The 22,156-nt window shown below is 34.7% G+C and overlaps 1 protein-coding gene across 3 annotated transcripts in view; it reads left to right on the top strand.

The window, feature by feature from the left end:
* CDH8 (cadherin 8) overlaps positions 1–18,033 on the top strand; it is a 391,459-nt gene extending 373,426 nt beyond the window's left edge. Inside the window, exons 11-13 of one of the 3 annotated variants that reach the window (XM_054534013.2) lie at positions 9,653–9,904; positions 11,271–11,453; positions 17,466–18,033. In XM_054534013.2, coding sequence (XP_054389988.1) covers positions 9,653–9,904; positions 11,271–11,453; positions 17,466–17,512 — 482 coding nt within the window. In that variant the 3' untranslated portion in view covers positions 17,513–18,033. Of the gene's footprint in view, positions 1–9,652; positions 9,905–11,270; positions 13,846–17,465 lie in introns of those variants that run through there. The other 2 variants (XM_054534011.2, XM_054534012.1) reach the window with 2 other exon arrangements.
* The last annotated feature ends 4,123 nt before the right edge of the window (positions 18,034–22,156 follow it).

The raw sequence follows: 22,156 nt of genomic DNA, 5'->3' as shown, positions 1-22,156 counted from the left end.
TCTTCTTACAAGGACGCTATTTCTCTTGGATTAGAGCCTCACCATTATGAACTTATTTAACCTTAATTACTTCTGTAGAGGCCCCATCTCCAAATGCAGGCATACTGAGGGTTATAGCTTCAACAGAAGAATTATTTATGTACTCAGTCCATAACAAATACTTCCTTATTTGCTACAAGAAAAATGATATGTTATAAGGATATTAATGTTGTATGAAAGAATATCCCTTGATTTCCAACTCCAAATGCTTCAAGGAAGAAATATCAATAATCAAAGAAGAAATTTCTCCTCGACTAACTATAGGAGATAATTGATCCATCTGTGCGCCCCTGTCTGAATATAGGACTAAATATCCAATTTCACTTCAGTAAAATAGAATTCTGGTATGCACTTCTTTAACATGATGGTATTTTCAATATTTTAATAAAAGTTTGATTTTTTTTTCCTCTCTAAGGCCTCTTTCTATCTGAACCTAAGCATCCTCAGTTTATTGCTCATGTTTCATGATCTGAGTCATGCCCAGAGAAAGGCTTGGAAACCATCAATATTTCTCTTAAATTTTCATACACAACCCCAGGATATATATGCTTTCCAATAGCCTGAAATTGAACTCTCCCTCTCTCTGATTTATTTTAAACTACATGTAACCCTTTACAACAAATAACATGAAGGAAAATAAATTTAAGCCCACAAAATACAGCTTATGATTACTTATTCATTTATTTATTCAGCAAATATTTGCTGAAAACTCATTATGCATCTGCAATTGGTTATTTGTTACTTGGAAGTTTCTGAGTTTATTTCTGTACCTCTAATGTCTGTCTTATCTCCATTACTCTATCATTTCTTTGTAATAGTGTTTTGATAAAAATATAAAGATTTTTGTAACATCATGTAGCTCATTTATCTGGAGATATTGGGTACAATTTGTGAAAGAAATTATACAGAAAGAAGTGTTATTTGAGCATCAATATAAAGAATACATCCATCTTCACAATTCAAATTATGACTAAGGAGAGGTAGAGAGATTATCAAGCAGAACAAAGAGCAAATATGAAAGCCCTGAGGAGGGAAGATGTTTGACTCAGAAAAGGCCAGGATGTCTGGAACATACAGAGAAAGGAGAGTGGCAGCACATGAAGCTGGAGAACTAGACAGGGGCTAAACCATGCAGACCTTGGGGGAAGAAACTCAAATCTCTAATGTGTAATCAATTGCAGAAATTCTAAATGTACTCTCTCTCTTCCTCATTTCCCTCCCCCTCAACACACATATACACACACATATATATAGATAGTTATACATGTTTATCTATTATCCATTTTTATTTGATATAATTTTTCCAGAATAATGTGTTTACTCAATTTTGGTTTTGTTCGGTAACAGGAATTCTTATAAGATTAGAGAGATGGATAGATAGGTAGTTAGGTATGGAGACAGACAGATAGATAGATATTCATTGCTGTCTCATTTTCTAACTTTTAAAAATATTTCTTAGTTCTAATGAATCAGTTAGGCGTTCAGTTCCTCAAAACTGAAACCATTCCAAATAGAAGTGGGTTAAACAATGGTATCAATGTTATGAGAATTCCTGCTCTATGCCAAGTCCTGTGCTACAGACTGGGAGTAGAACTGTGACTAAGGCAAGTTGGCCTCAAGGGGCTTATATTTTAATGAAATAAAACATATACATTTTATTTAACTGTATCTATTTTTTTCTAAAACTTCACAAGAGTAATGCATAAACATTATAAAGGATTAATTGTAAGATGACTGCCTTTAGCATTGTCTCATAACATTCAGTAAAAACCTAACAAATTACTTGAAAAACACAATTACATAAAACTAAGAATAAAACTAAATATTTCTGTTCATAATCAATCTGTTATCATAATCTGAATAAAAGTTCATACATATTTACATAACTGTACTCTGCTGCCTGAAACTAAGTAAGTCTATGTACTTGAAAAGAGTTCTTGTTCGTTTGGTCTCTTCTTTACTATTTATTTGGCACATACCTTATATTTCTCAGCCAAGGAGAAGGAAACTCAATTCTACTATCACTTTAGGAATATTGTCACTGGAGGCATGCCCGGTGCTCTTAGCCCACTTTAAGTCCCCAGGAAGATATTTGTACAAAAGTCAGTCATAAACAACTGGGTATGGAGAATAAAGCAAGCTCCTGAAAATTGAGTTTTTCTTTTTTCTTGGTATATTATTCATCTGTAAAGCATTACAAAAAAAATGAGGAAACAGGAAAATCCCTAACTGGGAGAAATGTTGGGGAACATGAATACATTTGCTTATTGGTATAGACTGGGGATTGGTTCCTGTGGATATCAAAATCCACGGGTCCACAAAGTCTCATATAAAATGGCATAGTATTTGCACATACTCTATGTACATCCTCCCATATACTTCTAATCACCTCTAGATTACTTATAATACCTAATGCAATGTAGTTACTATATATAGATATATTTGATTGTATTTTTAATTTGTATTATTTTAATTATTATATTGTTATTTTTTATTTTTTTAAGTATTTTCAATCCACTATTGGTTGAATCCACAGATGTGGAAACCATGGATACAGAAAGCTGACATATTTGAATACACCTACTGAGAATGTCAGAGACCCAGGTGATAACGTGATGATATGTTTTATCTCAGTGTAACACAACTGTGGTAGACGGGACATCAGCCTATCCAATTGGATATTAGTTCATCCTAGAGAATTGCAATTGATACTGATCGGCCCATTTCTTAAATTGATCTTGTCAGCATATCCTTCTATCTTTTGGAAATTGTTGTTTTACCCTCAACTTCAAGAGATTTCTTTTTTTTAAATAATGTAGTATGTAACTATGGATTCAGTGATCATTTCCTCTCCTTTTTCATATATTTTTTATTTCTAGAAAAATTTCTCTCTTTTATCTAACATCTCATTATTAGGACACACTCTTCTGTTTACTCTGCTCAAAAAGATAAAATAAATGCAATAAAAGCAATAAGCGGAAGCTATAAGGGGAGAGGGCAGGCTAAGATTCAGAGACAAGAAGATGATACACAATGAAAACATGAAAGACTGAAAAGAAGGTTGTTGAATAATGTAGGAGTAAAATTGAAGCCAAGTTTAGAGGTAGTGAACAGCCAAGTGAACAGTCACTTATATGACTGTTCTTTCCTTTTACACTATTGGACAGCAAATAAAACAAACAAATCAACCAAAAAAAAAAAAAAAAACTAAAGTAAAACTAAAGTAAAAAAAAAATAAAAACAATGAGTGCATGTAAACAGACAGACAATTAAAAAATCTTCCAATAAACACCATTGATCATCTTACCAACTGTTGAAAGTCAAAAGCCTTTTTCTTTTTTAAAAAAAATCAGAAACAAGGTAAAGGTGCCTACTATAACTACTTGTACTCAAAATTGTATTAGAAGTTCTCATTAGTGTACTAAGATTTTTTTTAAAAAAATGAAAACAGTAATACTTGAAAAGGAATGAATAAAATCCTTTATTTGCAAAGAATGTGTGACTACATAGAAATACCCCCAATATGATCAGATATATTTTTCTATTCCCTATTTTACTAATTTGCTTTTTAAATCCTTATCATTTCCTTTCTTCTGATTGCCTTAGGCTTATTTTGCTCTTCTTTTTATATGGTTGATGGCGAAAAATTAGGTTATTGATTTGAGAGCTTTCTGCTTTTTTAATACTGACATTTAAAGCTAAAAATTTCCCTCTAAGGACTCCCTTAGTTGCAGCTCACACATTTTGATTCATAGCATCTTTATTTACATTTGTTTCATAATTTTTTTAATTTCCCTTTTGCTTTCTTCTTTGATCTATTGGCTATTTAAGAGTGCATTATTTAATTTCTACATGTCTATGAGTTTCCCAAATTTCTTCCTATTATTAGTTTCATTCCATTGTGGTCAGACAACCTACTTTGGATTAGTTCTATCATTCTATCATGTATTGAGGTTTGTTTTATGGCCTAGCATATAGTTCACAGTGCGGACTGTTCCAAGTTCACTTAAGAAGAATATTTATTATACAGTTGTTGAGTGTTCCACAGTGTTAGGTATAGTTTGTATTGTTTTTCAAGTCTTCTACCTTCTACCTTGATTTCTGCCTCATTGTTTTATTTATTATTGAAAATGAGATATTAGAGTATGCCACTATCACTTTTTAATTTCTAGATATTTTATGCTCAAAAATAGATACTTTATGCTGAAAAACCTAATTGTTTTATACAATTGCTTTGTAAAACAGTTAAGACAAAAAAGGAGAATAACTATGCATTTCTATTGTCTTTTATAAGTAGATAATTATTGTCACTGATACTCTTTTTATTTTTAATGTGGATTTGAGTCACCATCTGGGGTCATTTTCTTTCAGTTTGAAGACAACTTCCTTTAGTATTTCTTAGTAAACATGCCTGCTGGTGACAAATTCTCTCATTTTTTTGTCCATCCGAGAATATCTTTATTTCATATACATATTTATTTTGAAAGATAGCTCTACTGAATATGATTGTTGGTTGACAATATTTTTCCTTGAGCATTTTGAATATGTTATCCCACGTCCGTCTGGCCTTCATTGTTTCTACGAAATTTTTGCTGTTAAGTGATGAGTCAATTTTCTCTTGTTTTTAACATGTTCTACTTGGTTTTGGCTTTCCGTGTTATCACTATGATGTGTCTATTTATGAATATCCTTGTGTTTATGTTCTTGGAGTTCCTTGAGCTTTCTGGATGTATAGACTATTTTTTTTTAAATTCAGGTTTTCAATGATATTTTTTCTGTTTCTTTCTCCTTCTCCTCCCCTGGTACACTCACTGCACATTTGTTGGTGCACTTAATGGTGTTATACATTTTTTTGAGGCTCAGCTTATTTCTCTTTATTCTTTTTTTCTCTCTATTCTTTAGTTTGTGTATTCTTTATTGTTCTATCTTTGAGTTCACTAACCATTTCTTTTGCCAATTCAAGTCTACTGTTTAGTCACTCTAGTTAATTTTTTATTGTCCCTCTCATGGGCTTTTTCTTTTTGCCAGCTGTTTTCCCCCTGTGGGTCATATTTTCTTCATTCTTTGCCTGTCTCATAATCTTCTGTTGGAAACTAGGCATTTTAGATAATATAGCAAAACTGAGTACTTTCCTCTGAAGGCTTATTTTATTTGCTTATTTGTTTAATGACTGGCTGGGTTGTTTTAGTGAAGTCTACTTCCCCCTCTGTGGTATTAAACCCACGATGTTTCACTTCAGGGAATCTTAAGCATGGGTATGTCCACAGTCACTTTAGAATTACAGTTGTTTGGGCAGGGCTCTCCTTGATTGTCTTTTCCCCTGACCATGTCTAGCTGTTGAATTCCACTAATTTCCAACAGGATTTCTCCACTGTTTGTAAGGCTGCCTTGGAACCTAAATTACTCTACAGACCAATCCATTCAAATTTGATCTCCTTTGAAAGAGTAGTTTCCTAGGTCAGAGTTTCAGATTCGTTCTGACCCAAGTGGGCTCCAGAGGCTCTCTCTTTCCAAGATTCCCTGCTTTCCACCCCCCTGGGCAAAATCCTGAGCTACTGGCTCTGGAGTTGGTGTGAAGATTATGGCATGTTTCTCTGAGGGGCAGCTAAACCTTAGGACAGAGCATATGATGCTGGGGGAAAAATAGCCTCAAGTCTTTTTGGCTTGCCTTTCCCAGTGTACAGTGGGCTAGAGAAAGGGCAATTGAGGCTCCATATTCTCAGTGGCACAGTGCCCAGCTAGAGCCTCTCTCCCATGAATAGGGATCAGGAGGAAGAAAAGAGTCCCTGCCTCCTGACCATACTGACTTAGAACTTAGCTTGAACAGTAAGTAACTAGAAACAGAATGAGAATGTCTGACATCCCACCTTTTCCCCAGAAAATCGTCCTCCAACTGCTTGCTGCAGGGAGAGGGACCCCTGTGTTCTTGGCTAAACCAGTTTGGAGTGAAGTTTCTACCTCACTGAGCTGAGACAAGGAAGGACGGGAGTGGGTTCTTGTTCATGCACCAGAGTCTTACCATTCTTACCAAGCTCTAGTCAATTTTCTTGAATGAATGTTTCTTTATTTGCTGCTTGCCTCCAGATCCATTTCCAGAATCTTTAAATGTTTTTCCATTTATAATTTTCACCAGTTTCACTGGAAAGCACATCTGTAGAGCTCCTTTTCTATCATGCTGAAATGGAATTCTCTGATAAGATACGCTTTTATAAATAAAAAGAAAGTCTTAGAAGATTGCTGAAGCTAAAATCAACATATAAGACAATTAAATTTTATATACTAGCAGCAGTGAGTTGAAAATATATTTTTAAAAAGGTAACTAAATTTTAAACAGGTTTACTATCACAATAAACTATATACAGCAGCAAAAATAAATCTAACAAAAAGATGTGGACATTTTTATAAGCTAAAAACATTTCATTGACATATATTGAAGAACATAAAGAAATAACTGTCTTAATATAGAAAACTGATGATAAAGTTGTAATTATTTCAAACTTGGCTAATATTTCAATATAACTTCTATGAAGTTTCTTATAGGAATTTTTATAAAACTTTATAAGCTGATTCTGTATTTTTCAGAGAATAGCAAATGAACAATAATAGCCAAAATATTCTTCAAGAACATGGTATGAGAAAATGCTGTAACCAATATCAAGATTTATGGTAAAGTTTTCATACATGAGAAACAGGGTATTCATGCAGGGTTAGAGAATCAGATTACTGAAACAGAATAAAGATCTCTTAAAAGAATGAGGATGCATAAAAATTTCATTTGTGAGAAAATGATCTTTGACGATCAGTAGGTAAGTGATAAGTTACTCCATAATTAACATTGAGAAACTCAATTTTTAGTATAGAAAACAATCAAATTAATACAACAACCTAAAAATAATTTTATATAATTAAGAATTTTTAAAATAAGGCTTGAAAACACTAATTATAAGAGATTGATAAAATAAACTATATTAAACTCAAAAATTTAAATGAAATGAAAAGGCATCATGAGGGTTAGAGAAGAAACCACAACTTTGTAGATGATATTTACAACATTTAAGATATAAAAAATAATTCCAAGAACATTAATTTGAGCTTTGTGAAACTGCTAATATTCTATGGTTTTTGATGTGTAAAATAATGGCAATTTCATTCAGCCTAATGAAAGAACTCAAGTAAGTTGAAAACAAATACAATTACCAATCCAAAAATAGGAAAAAAATAAAAACAAAAACAGATGAGTAGGTAAAAAAGGAATTGATGTTGTCTGGAACTGGCAGGTAAAATTTAGCAAGAATAACTCATGGACTTTCTTTACTCAGTCAACAATTTTCTGCCTGTAGAAAGGAAAGCAAGATAGGCAAATTCCAGGATTAGTAAAAAAATATATATATAAGCATGAATTTAGTGTTAGACCCACCAATGCTTTTCTCAGTAGTGAAGAAGATAGCTTTGTTCTGCAGCAAGCAATATTCCTGCTGCAGTTTCTAAATTATTATAATAATCAGTTATAAAAGGAGAATATGGAAAGATTGTTTCTCATAGAAATGTCAACCACAAAAAGACAATAGCCTCATTTCAGTTTTATTAATTGTCCCTTGAAGAACAAATTTTATCTTTTGTTTTGAACTATCGTGTATAAAACCATCCAGAAATGTTCTTTGTACTAATTAGCTGTACTCAAACTTGTCACATACCTTCTGAAAATATAACACAACTATATATTCTATATCTGTTTTAAGATAATGTTCCTTGCTTTTAGCTTACTGGTATTTCCATCTAGGTCATGACAATAAAGATTACTGGATCATTTGGTATATAACTGCTTAACTCCATTAGAAATCTCTTTTTCTCAGTATATTCAAATTACTATATAATGATGTACAACCAGAAGAAGTTCAGAAAACAATTGTTAAATCAGAGTGCTTTTTCTATTTGACTGCTTATTAGAAAAGCATTATAGGCCTGTTTATATCTTAAACAAAGCAAAATTAAATATAACTATACATCTATTTTGGAGAATGGCTATCAATTTTTGGAAATCCTAGTATAGTGCTATATGGTACAGTAGTTTTACAAAACTTATTTGAAGTCATCTGAATGGGATATCTCACTTAGTTGAGTATTTTGGAAACCAATAGGATACTGATGATTAGAAATTGGATGGCGATGGTTTGGAATCATTACTATTATATGCAATGATTAGGTAGCCCTGTGTTCGGGGGTTTATAATTTGCCAGTGTTTGAAAAAACAAACGAAAAAAAACCCAAATAATTATTTTGCCCAAATAACACTATGCATTTAGTAACCAAAATTGTGTTTATTTGCTTTTGGCTGTAATATCAGTGAGAGTTAATCAGCATTTCCATTTTGAGTAAATGTATATCTTTCAGTAATCAACATGAGAAAGAAAGTTAGCAATTATTATATATAATGTGACTGCAATTCATGAGATGAGGATGAATGACAACAAAATATTTCAACTTGGGGGTGAAAGTTTGAGAACTGTGTATCTAACATGGGATCAATCACTTCTCACTGACCAGTTTTACTTTGAACTGAAGTATATTCTTAAGTATTGCTTAACTGTTGCTCCAGACAACCAGTATATATCTCCATATAATTAACTGACACGTGCAAAATGGAACACATGGTTTTATGACTTCTCATTTTGTTCTTATTATATAACCACTATAGGTCTTCTCTACAGAATTTTAATGTATGTGGCATATCTCCTACGGGTAGTAAATAGGGCTTTTGCTGTATCTTAATGTGAATGCTCTAGGCCATAAATGACCCTCTTTTTAGGTACCTGTGGGAATCAACAAAGTGCATTGTTTTGCAACTGTGTTGTCATACAGTCTATCTTTTAATACAGAGCTTCTCAAACATGTGTTTCAAATATGATGACATTTTATCCAATCAAATTTGTTTAACCTATTATCAGGCTAAATAAAGAAAATCAAGCTTATATATGGTATATGGAGATGAGATAATATATGTCTTCGGAAGGGATACTTAGAGATTATTTTTGTAAAAGAAATATTTTGCATTTTTAAGGTGATGATGGTAAAACTCCCTTGGTTAATCGGGGGTCCCAATCATTCAACCTGTTATGGTTGTCCTGGTCCATGCTGATTGAAAAAGTGCAGGCTGGGCGCGGTGGTTCATGCCCGTAATCCCAGCACTTTGGGAGGCCTAGGCGGGTGGATCACGAGGTCAGGAGATGGAGACCATCCTGGCTAACACGGTGAAACTCCGTCTCTACTAAAAATAAAAAAAAATTAGCCAAGCATGGTGGTGGGCGCCCGTAGTCCCAGCTACTCGGGAGGCTGAGGCAGGAGAATGGCGTGAACCCGGGAGGCGGAGCTTGCAGTGAGCCGAGATAGCGCCACTGCACTCCACTCCAGCCTGGGCAACAGAGCGAGACTTCGTCTCAAAAAAAAAAAAAAAAAAAAAAAAAGTGTGGAGACGAGTTGGGGAGAAAGCCTGAGCAGTCCATTGAAGTTGGGATTGTCTTGAGGTTTGCAAAGGTTTCATGAACTAGAAAAACAAGTGTTATTTGGGCAGTCATTTTGAAATGATGCAAATTATTGTAATTTTTACTTTTTCCAGATAATTCCCTCAGTATTTTGGCAAAGCATAATGGATTCAACCGCCAGAAGCAAGAAGTCTATCTTTTACCAATCATAATCAGTGATAGCGGAAATCCTCCACTGAGCAGCACCAGCACCTTGACAATCAGGGTCTGTGGCTGCAGCAATGACGGTGTCGTCCAGTCTTGCAATGTCGAAGCTTATGTCCTTCCAATTGGACTCAGTATGGGCGCCTTAATTGCCATATTAGCATGCATCATTTTGCTGTTAGGTACGTATTTCCTTCATAGCCTACCGGTCACCCTTTTTCTGATTCATAAATGACTGTAAATAAGGACAGAAAACTCTGATCTATACAGGCAACAGCATTCCCTTGGGGAAGAGGAACTTCCTTTCCTTCTCTACATTTTGAGATCTCTAAGAAGTGAAGAGAGAAAGGGTTGTGATAGTAAATGTCCAACTGAAGAGGACTTTCAGTGCCTTTTTCAATTCCATCACCAATAAAACGATGAACAAGGCACAATGGTGGTGGCAGTGGGGAAGGGCTTTTACGTCGTTACAACACCGTCTATTACATAAGAAGAACTCTGGGTGTGAGGCACACCAGTTCACTGCAACAGCAGGCTCTGCTATGCCCACAATAGTGTTTCATTATCGATTGGGTTGCTGAGTCCATCGGATCCCAAATCTGATGATATAAAAAGAAAGCAAATAAGCAAACTAAAAATAAGTTTTCTTCAAAATGCCATTGCATTTCTCTGATATTTTCCTTGATATAAACATCAATTTAAAATGATGATTGCAAATTAAGATTCTGTAACCTTTTAATTAAAAAAGTCCAATTATAACAATGAGATTAGACAATAGGAAAATAGAAAAACAGGAGAGTCGTATCTTATCCTACCCTTGAGGAACAAAACACCATAAAGACGGTATCAGTTACCGTCTTTCTTGTTCCATCTGTCTTGCTCACCCAGTGCCTTGGATTTAAGCATCACTTTGATGACATATTTTGCTCCATTAGCCCACATTTGATTTGGCCGATCTGGCTAGTTGGGTATGTTTTCCTTGCCCTTTCTTCACATTCAGGTTTCTCTTCCCAGCTAGAGGCATTCCAGCCCTCCCACAAGACAAGCTGCCCATGCAAATTTGACATTCACTTTTTTATAAAAGAACATAATTTAATTGGAGAGTGCCTTGAAAAACTGTGAAAGCCCAAGGACCTAGTTCGCTGTTTTTTTTTAACAGAAGGGAGCTTTGGAACCAAAGGATGTTAAAGGACTTGCTTGAAACACACATCAAGATAGTCATACTTTCAGTGCTATTTCTATTTTGTGCCACCCACTCTAATGATCATAACAGTATAAAATGTAACTTTCACCATGAATACATACATGCCAATTATTTTAACCCAGCTCTATCACCATTTAATAAACCAATAATCTGGAAGAGTATTTACTCAAAATTTAATGTTCATCCTTCAGAAAGATGTTTAGCTTAATTTTCTAGTAAATATTATTAAAGGTGTATGCTCATACAATTTTGCAAAAATACCCCTCTCTCCTAACGTATATAGTGTGTTGCTTGTGAAATTATACGCTTGTTTGGTTGACTGTTATTTAATATTTTTCCTCTAGTCATCGTGGTGCTGTTTGTAACTCTACGGCGGCATAAAAACGAACCATTAATTATCAAGGATGACGAAGACGTTCGAGAAAACATCATTCGCTACGATGATGAAGGAGGAGGGGAGGAGGACACAGAGGCTTTTGACATTGCAACTTTACAAAATCCAGATGGAATTAATGGATTTTTACCCCGTAAGGATATTAAACCAGATTTGCAGTTTATGCCAAGGCAAGGGCTTGCTCCAGTTCCAAATGGTGTTGATGTCGATGAGTTTATAAATGTAAGGCTGCATGAGGCAGATAATGATCCCACAGCCCCGCCATATGACTCCATTCAGATATATGGCTATGAAGGCCGAGGGTCAGTGGCTGGCTCCCTCAGCTCCTTGGAGTCCACCACATCAGACTCAGACCAGAATTTTGACTACCTCAGTGACTGGGGTCCCCGCTTTAAGAGACTGGGCGAACTCTACTCTGTTGGTGAAAGTGACAAAGAAACTTGACAGTGGATTATAAATAAATCACTGGAACTGAGCATTCTGTAATATTCTAGGGTCACTCCCCTTAGATACAACCAATGTGGCTATTTGTTTTAGAGGCAAGTTTAGCACCAGTCATCTATAAACTCAACCACATTTTAATGTTGAACCAAAAAAAGATAATAAAATAAAAAAGTATATGTTAGGAGGTTATAAATCTTGTGGAGTGTGAATTAAGTATGTGGAGTGTCTAGAAGTCCTTGGATATTTGATATTTACCTGACCACCACAGACAAAGATTGGGATCCTGGCTAATCCTTAGATAAATGGTTTAAATAGAGGAAAAAATCATAATTAAAAGGTGCTTTCTTAGAAAAAAAAATATGGACCTGCAAGCAATCTGCTGCTGATATGTGTCTTCTGCAAGGATTTTTATGAATGCAAATGGTTTTTTCCCCTTCACCAATAAGGATCCCGCCACAAATGATAAAGCAATACTTGGTCTGCTGTACATTATAACTTTTTGGAGTTTTGAGAGGCCTCCTAGATTATACGGTACGGTGACCACACATTGTACATAATTGTTGGCCCCACTCACCAGAGACTGAATAGCATCTTTAAATATTGTGTCGAGCCTTAAAATATTCACATGTTCGTAATCCATTCCAGGGTGGGGCTTGCCAATTCAGTGGCGGGAGGAGAGAAATCCCATTCAAACATGCTTGTTTTCTAGAAGCAGGATTCTTCGTTCCCTCCTCTTCATCTTCTTCCACAAGGACACAAAGATAAACTGTATCACACAGTGGACTACATAAGAGACAGATGGTTTTATTGCTAGCGCGTGAATTTATTTGTTTAATCCTCGAAATAAATATTTTATTGATGTCCATTAATGCTTTTATTTATTAAGGTTGGTAATCTATAGATTAAGGGAATATATGGGAAAAAACTAAATTATATCCATTAATAATCCTTTAGATTGTTTTATATAAATATATATACAATGAATGTTTAATACATGTACATTTTGATGAGATGAGTATGGCAGGCAATATTATCGAAAGGAGAGCTAATAGTCTCTTTAGAGTAGAAAGTGTTATTGTAACTGGTGATGGCAGGAACAGCATTTTCCCAGAGAAACTTTTGGACTGTTTTCTATTTTGTTCATAATCCTAGTATTTGGTGTTTTTACTACAAGCACAAACATCCTAAAGTATATTGATTCCTGTGAATATTTAAACTCTAGACTTTTAGATACCTACATCATGCCCTGCCCAGTAGACATGCTTCAAGTTACCCCCACAGTTTTAGAGCAGGAACTGATTTGTACATAATTTCACTGCTTACGTTTTTAGCACTCCTATCCCTGATCTTCATGGTGATGCACAGAATGTCTTAGACTCCAAAAAGGAACAGCACTAGAAGATGTGAGCATATTTAATTTGTAATGCAAACCTGCCATTTAGGAGTAGAAAATGTATGATAAAACTCAAGTATTACATGCAGATCATTTTAATTTTCTACTTTGCTTTAATGCAATATTGTTTATTTACTCCATGTATTGTATTCAGAGAAACTCCTGTATTGTTTCCTACTTTGTGAAATATATTTTTATAAATACCTTTGTTGTCATTAATTTTTTTTCAATCAGTGGAAGATCTATTAACAGAATCATCAACTCAAACTAAAATTCTAGAATACTCAACCAAATCATCCCAAGGGTCACTTTTGTTTTTAAGACTCTTTATTATAAAGAAACAGAGAAGAGAAATGGCTTGCCAGTGATCACACAGCAAGATACCAGCAGGGACATAAAAGGAACATGGAACACCTAAAGGCTAGTCCAACTGTGTCATTTGGGTCCTTCTGGAAGCAGACGCATTGGGCAGGGAAAACCTGCAGACAAGTTTGCAGACCTAAAACTTGTAACAATAAAGGGATTGGGAGCAGGATTTGGCAAGAGAGTCTTAGACTGCAGTGCAGACCTGGCAAAATCTCTGCCAGTCTGACAGGGGGTTCTAGAGTGAAAACATATCCATTAAAGAAGTCAGGCTGTGGTTCTCTGTCATCTCAGTCCTTGGTGTGGGGCTGCTAAGAAGAGAACGGTTTTTGACTCAAAAACTGAACGCACCAACTTCTAGAGGCTACCTTCACTGTGACAGAAACAACAGTTTAAATACTATAATAACAATTTATAACTATCCAGTGGCTTAATCAACTTTTTATTGAGTTTCTGTTGCTGAGAATAAGTAATCTTTTATGCGTATTATTACGGCTAGTGAACACTTTTTCTTGAGGTCAAAGGGATGGTCCAACATGACTTTAAATATACTAGGACTTGGCACAGTGTCTAAAACAAGTGCTTGGTGAATGTAAATTATTATTAGTAGTTGCAGTAATAATCAATAGTAATATTCTAACTATCTTACACCTTCCAAACCAAGGAGAGATTATTATTATGTTTTATGTATCTCTTGAACATCAGACTCATTTCTAGTGTACTTTGAAGTGCCCAAAGATTATAGACACACAAATATGTCTAACAGAAAAATTACAGTATTTTGTAAGGAGTATAAAATCTATATCCTCAGATATTGGTAATCAACAGGATAATCTTCGTACAGTGGTTTCTGTGAGCAGGAGATAATGTCTGGTGTACAAGTTGCCCAAATATCGCCTAAGTATTCTCTTTGCCTAGGAACACAGAATGAAAACTTGAATCTCTTGCTGACTTTCTTTGCCACCACGGTGTCAGCATTTTGCATTTAAAAGCCTATTTCAGGTCTTGTAACACACAATAAAGTGACTAATACCTTGATCCTAATAAGATTGACCTATACTTTTAGAGTGTCGTGAATTAAACTAAAAATCTCAGGAATTATCTCTCTCTTTCTCTCTCTCTTTCTTTCTCTCTTTCTCTCTCTCTCTCTCACACACACACCCACACACACAAAACAAATAAACAAATAAAAAACACACATTTTAACTTGAGGTTTTACTTTAGTAATAGACTTGCCAGGACTTTCCCAACCGAAAGAGATCAATAAGATTCCTAGCATTTTCTAAGATTTAAGTATCCCATGCTCAATTTGTTAAATAACACATTTTAAAAACTTTATTGAAATGACTATTTTTTAAAGCTATGTGCATTGTTGTCTGTTTCATCAACATTGACATAGCAGAAACAAGAGTACTCTCTGCTAAATGGAGAAGAATGATTAAGTTGGAGCCAAGTTAGACAAAGTTATCTCCCTCTGCCTACCCCACCTAGGGAACTGATGCATCCCTGGGTGATTGGACACAACATGGGATCAATTCAGCCTCTACTCTGCCTATGATTTGATCAAATCATATTAGCAAAATGTCTCTTAAACATCCATATATGAATATTCAAGAGTATTAAGGGGGGAATTTCTTAACAATATTTCTATGAGTATAGTTATAAGGTTCTAAACGTTTATAATACGATGATTAAAATATGCTATTTTTAAATTCATGTGTTAACCTTGCCACACAGAATTATGACTTCTAGGGTGTAAACTTTAAACTGAAACTGTTTTGAAAAAAATCTGCAGTTAAGTGTATGTGTATATATAGAAGAAAAGGAAACTTAGATTTACTGGTATCACCAGTGAAGCAAGAATGCTTAGAAAGATACAAATGTGTCTTTCGGAGAGTCTGCTTAATCAGATGCTTAAAGTAAGACAAGTCTCTGCATGAGACTTAGAAATCTCCTAGGAGCAGCTGGATTCCACACTGAGACTCAACAGAGTTCTGGGCTATGCTGTATTTTGGAAAAGGAAAAGCGGGTGCTGAGAGCTAAGTAGCCAATTACTCTTTATAGCCACATAAGGACTGAAGGCAAGTAGGCCCTTCCAACAAGTTGTATTATGCGATCACTGGCTTTGCAGGGAATCTCACGAATGTATAACCTTCTGATTGCCTTTTTGATTGAAAGTTCCATCTGAGATCAGGGCAGTGTAACCAGTAATAAGATTTCAAAAAATCCCATCACTGGCACTGTCGGAAAGGCTGAGCATGACTGAAATCCTATCATTGTCAGTCAAAAAGATAAGGTAACAGCGGGCATCACTATAAAAGCTCTATAAATGCACAACTTAAACATGAATATCAACATTAAAAAGAATATATATATATCCTTATGCATATATTTATAAATATATTCATATATATAAATATGCACACATATACGCAAGTTATTGGGGATAATTTATAGTTTTAATTTTTCATCTCATAATCTCACGCACTGCCAAAAAATTGAAATTGTGGCTCTCTGTTTTCATGAATCTAACCTTGAATTTGAAAAAAGTTGAATTGAGGGTAAAGGGTTTTAAAAGCAGCTTTTTATTTGTGAACAGAATAATGCCTTATAATACCTGGGATTAGAATTAAATATGTCACGTTGTGAGGCTGTACTTAAAGACTTTTTAAATGTCATTGTATTTTTTTGTGGACAAAATAATTGTAGAATATATTTTGCAGGAAATACTTTTCTATATTTTTTCAATTTCAATACTGTTTTATTTGCTATAAAAAGTGTCTTTGCACTGTTACTCAGCCAAACAGTGTTGAATGTATTATTTGCCCTTGTAATTATTGCTTCTTATGATAATTGTAGAAGAGCATGTCTTTATGACCTATCATTTAAAAATACATTTATTATCATTGTAGTTTTAGTCAACACAAATTTATGGATTACATGGTATACTGTTGCTATTGAAGATATTCTAGTCCTAGTATTTTGAACACAGACCTAGCGTTATGGAGGACATAAAATTTAAAAATTTCCTGACTTGATGGACCATCTGAGGATCAAGAATTTTGTCTGCCACATTTATTGAGTATCTATCAGTACAGAAATTAACCTACATGGTTGATACAGAAAGATTAAATACAGTAGCATTCTCAAACTTATTTTCTTTATTTATAAAATGTACCTAATCAATCTCATAAGAACTAATTGTTGGATTTTTTTTTTTTATCTATGGATAAATACTATTTGAGTCTGGGTTTAAGTTTGGTTGGTCTGACACTAAATCCCCTTAACTTTCAACTAAACAGTTCTCTCTGTAATTATGAGACTTTTGATGATAAGAAATAGAAACTAAGTTATATATAGTGCTATGGAAGTACTGAGGAGGAAGTAAGGGACCCCATATGGGAAGACTCAAGAAGGCATTACGGTGAAATTTTCCAAAAAGATGGGAACTCAAGAATGGGTGCAACAGAAATCACAGCTTTTCCAAATACTAAAAGGGAAAATTATAAAAAGCACCAATGGCACATTTTTGGACATTCAGAAAGATCCAGAAGTTAGATGCTTATAGGACACTCTAGGTTTGCCAAATTGTAGTGTTTTATGGATAGGAAAAATGAAGTTCAGAAACATTATAAGGAATTTTCAGGGTTAAATTACACATCAAATATGTGAGAGAAACAGAAATTACATGCTGGTATTTGGGGTCATCTCCTGAATTGTAATGTTGTAAGTGTTTTTGTATGTATTCTCCTCCTTCCTTTATGTGTGGAAGTTTCATCTAGGTCTCAAGGTTAGTAGGCATTTGCTGGAGAAAATAGTGCCTTTGGGTACTATTTCCCCAACTTGAGTTACCTGCCACCATCTAATTCACATCTTGAATGCAAGTATTATTTCTTGCAAGTATCCCTACTAATAGATAATAGATATTTCTATTATTATCCACAGATTACAGAAGAGGGTTGCTAGGAGGAATATCACAAGATGCTGTCTGAAGAGAAAGACTGTGGAAAACCATGCCTTCAATGAACTCAGAGATCAGGACCAGAAAAGGAAATGAGAGGTCACCAAAGCCAAATGTTAATTTCTTGGGATTTCTTCTGTACATGCAAAGAACTTCAGGCCATCCTATGATTCCTCATAAATAAGAGGAAGATTTTAACAATTATGCTCTAAGATGGAACATGACAATTTAGGAGTTATTGGGATCGTCCCCCAAAGCCAAATGTTAATTTTTGGGATTTCTTTTGTACATGCAAAGAACTTCAGGCCATCCTATGATTCCTCATAATTAAGAGGAAGATTTTAACAATTATGCTCTAAGATGGAACATGACAATTTAGCAGTCATTGCGATCACCCCCCCCTTTCCAATGTTACTCTGCTTTAACTACAAATATGTCGAATGGTTTTCTAAATTTTCTTTAACTTAACCTCTAAAGTTTGAGAGATATGTCATCTTTGTCAAGTCTGATTGTTGAGTATGTGAATGGATGTTTTTGGCTCAGTGTTAGAGCCAAAATTTATAAATAATAATTATTTATACATAATGATATTGCAAATAAACTTTAAAAAAGAGCTTTAAACATAAAAATTCTTTTCTATAAAATACATACTAGGTACTATGCTAGTAACAGTAAAAGGATATACCCAACACACTTCTCTTGCCTTTCAAGACATGTAATTAAATTAGATAAATTATAGAAGCAAATGAATGATAAAACATTTGATTTGGCTATCCTGTGGAAGAACTAAGCAGACAGTGTTTTTAAAGCACAGAGAAAGAATATTTATCTAAGTCTACCAAGGCAAGATATCTTTCTTGAGGCTGTGTTAGAATGAGTCCTGGAGGGAAGCAAATCTTAGACAGGGAGTATCAAAAAGTAATGCCAGTTTGAGGTCCTGACACCTGAAAATAAATGGTGATGTGAGGGGATCTCTCAATGGGCTTCATTATTGTGTTTCTCAATGTATGAAATTCTCCAAGTTACAAAAACAATCAGTATCCTTATTTATTTAAGAAATATGTAACAAAGAGTTCCCATTCATTTGGGTGCTGGGAATACAGCATTGAATAGGACAAAGGAGGTTTTTTTTTTTTCAAAGAGCTGGTAAAATGGAAGAAGTGTAAATAAATAAAAATAAAAAAACTTGATACGATAGAACAAAATAGATGGATGAGAAACTAAATGTTTTACTTACAGTGGACAGAATGATATTTGAGTTGCCATGTGAACTTTTTGTAATCAAGGAAAACCATAGTAAAGGGTTTGGGAGTGTTTATGTTAGTTGTTCTCCTGGACTGAATCAGTGGCATATACAAGAATGAATATGAGGTCCAGATTATAGTGGTTAAAGGTGAAAGAGATGCAACAGATGTGGAATCCTGGGAAGAGACCATATTATCTGAGTTCTTGTCAACCGAGATAAGGAGCTCATGTTTACTTAATGTAAGAGAAGGCAATTGAAGGGATCTAAAAGCAGGGGGATGGTATGATCTGATTGCTATTTTAAAAATAATCCCTCTGGCTCTATATGAAAATCAGATTGTAGGAGACATGAATGAAAGTGGGAAACCCAGATAGAAGATTTTTATCATAAGCCAAGGAACATATTATCTTGACTTTATGGAGTGGTAATACAGATAGAAGAAATACCTAGAATTCACATATATTTTGGATATAAAATTGGTAGTAATGGTAGTTGCATTACATGCTCAAAATAAAGATGGAATCTAAAAATAACTCCTAGAGTTTTTGGCTTGAACAACTACGTAGACAAGCTACGTAGGAAGACAAGAAGTGAATTTGTTTATCAAAGGTTGACTTCCTAACTTCTCTAATAATGGACAACAGAAAAGGATAACAGAAATAAGAGTCTTTATAGAAATTCTTACACGGGGTATGTTAGGGACTGTATTAGGGTTCTTCAGAGACGCAGAGCCATTTGGTGAGAGAGAGGAGTTTTTAGGAGGAATTGGCTCATGAGATTATGGTGGCGGATAACTCCTATGATCTGTTGTCTGCAAGCTGGAGCAAAACCAGTATTGCAGTTCTGTCTGAGTCCTAAGGCCTGAGAATCAGGGGAGATAAGATGTAAATCCCAGTCTGAAGTCTGGAGAAGATGAAATAAGATATTTCAGTTGAAACAGGTAGAAAAAAAGGGAACAATTCTCCTCTTCCTGTTCTTTATGCCTTCAGTGTATTAGATGAGACCCATATATACTGGGGAAGGCAATCTACTTTACTGAGCCCGTCGATTCAAATGCTAATCTTATATGGAAACACCAACACAGACACACCCAGAAATAATGTCTAATCTGTGCATCTTGTGGCCTAGTCAATTTGCCATATAAAATTTACCATCATAGGGATCATCTGGAAAACATTGCTACATTTTGATTTTTTCTATATATCAATACCTGAGTCAATGAAGGTCACAAGAGACATGATACATTTCAGAAAGAAAAGATCAGTCAGACTGATAACTTTATATATTTTAGCTTTCTAGAAATTAAAAAAATAAAGGCTCCACTTCAGTTAGTTTGTTCATTCTTGGCTGAAGTATGATGGATTCACTTACTAGAAATATTAGTTAGTGGCAATGAGGAGATAATATCTTGAAACCTTTATGTATGCTTACCTAAAAGTAGAAAAAAAAAAGACACATATAGCTTTCTCTATAAACGTAATACATTGTCCAGAAAGCATTCCTGAGATATACCCTTTCTCTTTGGACTGAATACTAAATCTCAAGAGAAGAAACATTTGGTCTTTTTGGTTTAGGTATGATAAAAATTACAGGAGAAACACACTCAAACGAATCATTTTTGTTGGTTTATTGCTACTTACTGATAAAGTTATCTGGTTGTTTGGAAGTTTAGGGTTTTGGCACTTAATTAATGTTGGGCATGTAGAATTGAAGCAATATCCATTGAGAGAGAAAAGTCTTATGCAGAGTAAGTATAAGAAATTCTTATATTAAAAGCTTATTTATGAGAATGCATCTAATCTGTCATGCACTTATGCTATAAGCCCTGTGCTACATGTGTGGGGCTTGGACAAGGATAGAAAGACATCCTTCTTCAGAGATTACTGTTTTCTGTAGTAGTTTGATACAGCTCTTGTTTTTAAAATAATAGCATTATTTATATATAGATATATAAAATCCATGTTTTAGTACTTTCAAATTGCCATAAAAATACTGATTCAAAATAATGAATGCTTAATGAGTTTATGGATAGAAACATATTTATTGAGCTACGCCATAAAAAAAAAATTAAGAATTCTATCAGTCATTATGGTGAGAGATGGAACATACAAAGGTGATATCACAAGTGCAAGGCAGGAAGGCCTGAAGACCCAGAGTCTAGAAAATATATTGTGTGTATCTTAAAACCTGGCAGGAATAAAGTAAAAACAGAAAATTACAGATACACTAATTTTTGCTATGAAAACATCAATAGAAACTCATAGTGTATTAATAAGTAATACCTCTTATTTTAATATGGTTCATCCTAGGAATAGAAAGACAATCTTATAAAATAGTTAATTGACTATCAAAGACAAAAATACATACATATGAACATTTCTGTAGGTGTATTTTTAAAAAGTGTGATAGAGTTCATGACCTACTTAAGATAAAAACCCTCAGAAAACTAAGCATTATGGATAAATGAGAATGTCCTTAAATTGATAAAGGGTAATCAACCCAAATTTTATAGTAAATAAAATAGTTAATAGAGAATTGTAAGGGAAATTTATTTAAGATGAAAATAAGAAAAGAAAGGCTGTCCATATTGCTTTGGTTCAATATAATATTCCAAGTCCTGACTACCACCGATATCCAAAGAAATGCTAAAGCAGGAACAAAGCTTTAAAGCTTTATAGAAAAGAGGGGAACTGTGCCATTATTTACAGATAATTTTGTCATACACATAGAAAGTTAACAGAGTAAATAGACAAACTATGACTACTAAGCAAGTATTTCAGCAATGCCGCTAAATCTGAATGATTTATCTGATGAAAGGAAAATGCTAATTATGTCAATTATATTAGTGATTTTTATTCTATTATAATCAAAATGATAACAGAATTTGTAACCAATTCAATATTTTGTTTTTACATTCGATTTTAGTATTTGTTGAGCTCTATAATTTAATTTAACTAAGACTAGTGAAGAGATAAGGAAGGAATAGTATTACACTACCAGGTAAAAGAAACTTACCACCGGGGGAGGAGCCAAGATGGCCGAATAGGAACAGCTCCGGTCCACAGCTCCCAGCGCGAGCGACGCAGTAGACGGGTGATTTCTGCATTTCCATCTGAGGTACCGTGTTCATCTCACTAGGGAGTGCCAGACAGTGGGCGCAGGTCAGTGGGTGAGTGCACCGTGCGCCAGCCGAAGCAGGGGCGAGGCATTGCCTCACTCGGGAAGCGCAAGGGGTCAGGGAGTTCCCCTTCCAGGGGTGACAGATGGCACCTGGAAAATCGGGCCACTCCCACCCAAATACTGTGCTTTTCCGACGGGCTTAGGAAACGGTGCCCCAGGAGAGTATAGCCCGCACCTGGCTCAGAGGGTCCTACGCCCACGGAGTCTCGCTGATTGCTAGCACAGCAGTCTGAGATCAAACAGCAAGTC

Source organism: Pongo abelii, chromosome 18 (assembly GCF_028885655.2).
Source record: "Pongo abelii isolate AG06213 chromosome 18, NHGRI_mPonAbe1-v2.0_pri, whole genome shotgun sequence".
In the NCBI taxonomy this organism is placed as follows: Eukaryota; Metazoa; Chordata; class Mammalia; order Primates; family Hominidae; genus Pongo; species Pongo abelii.
Note: the sequence above shows the minus strand (reverse complement) of the source record. Positions and strands in the feature narration are given on the sequence as shown.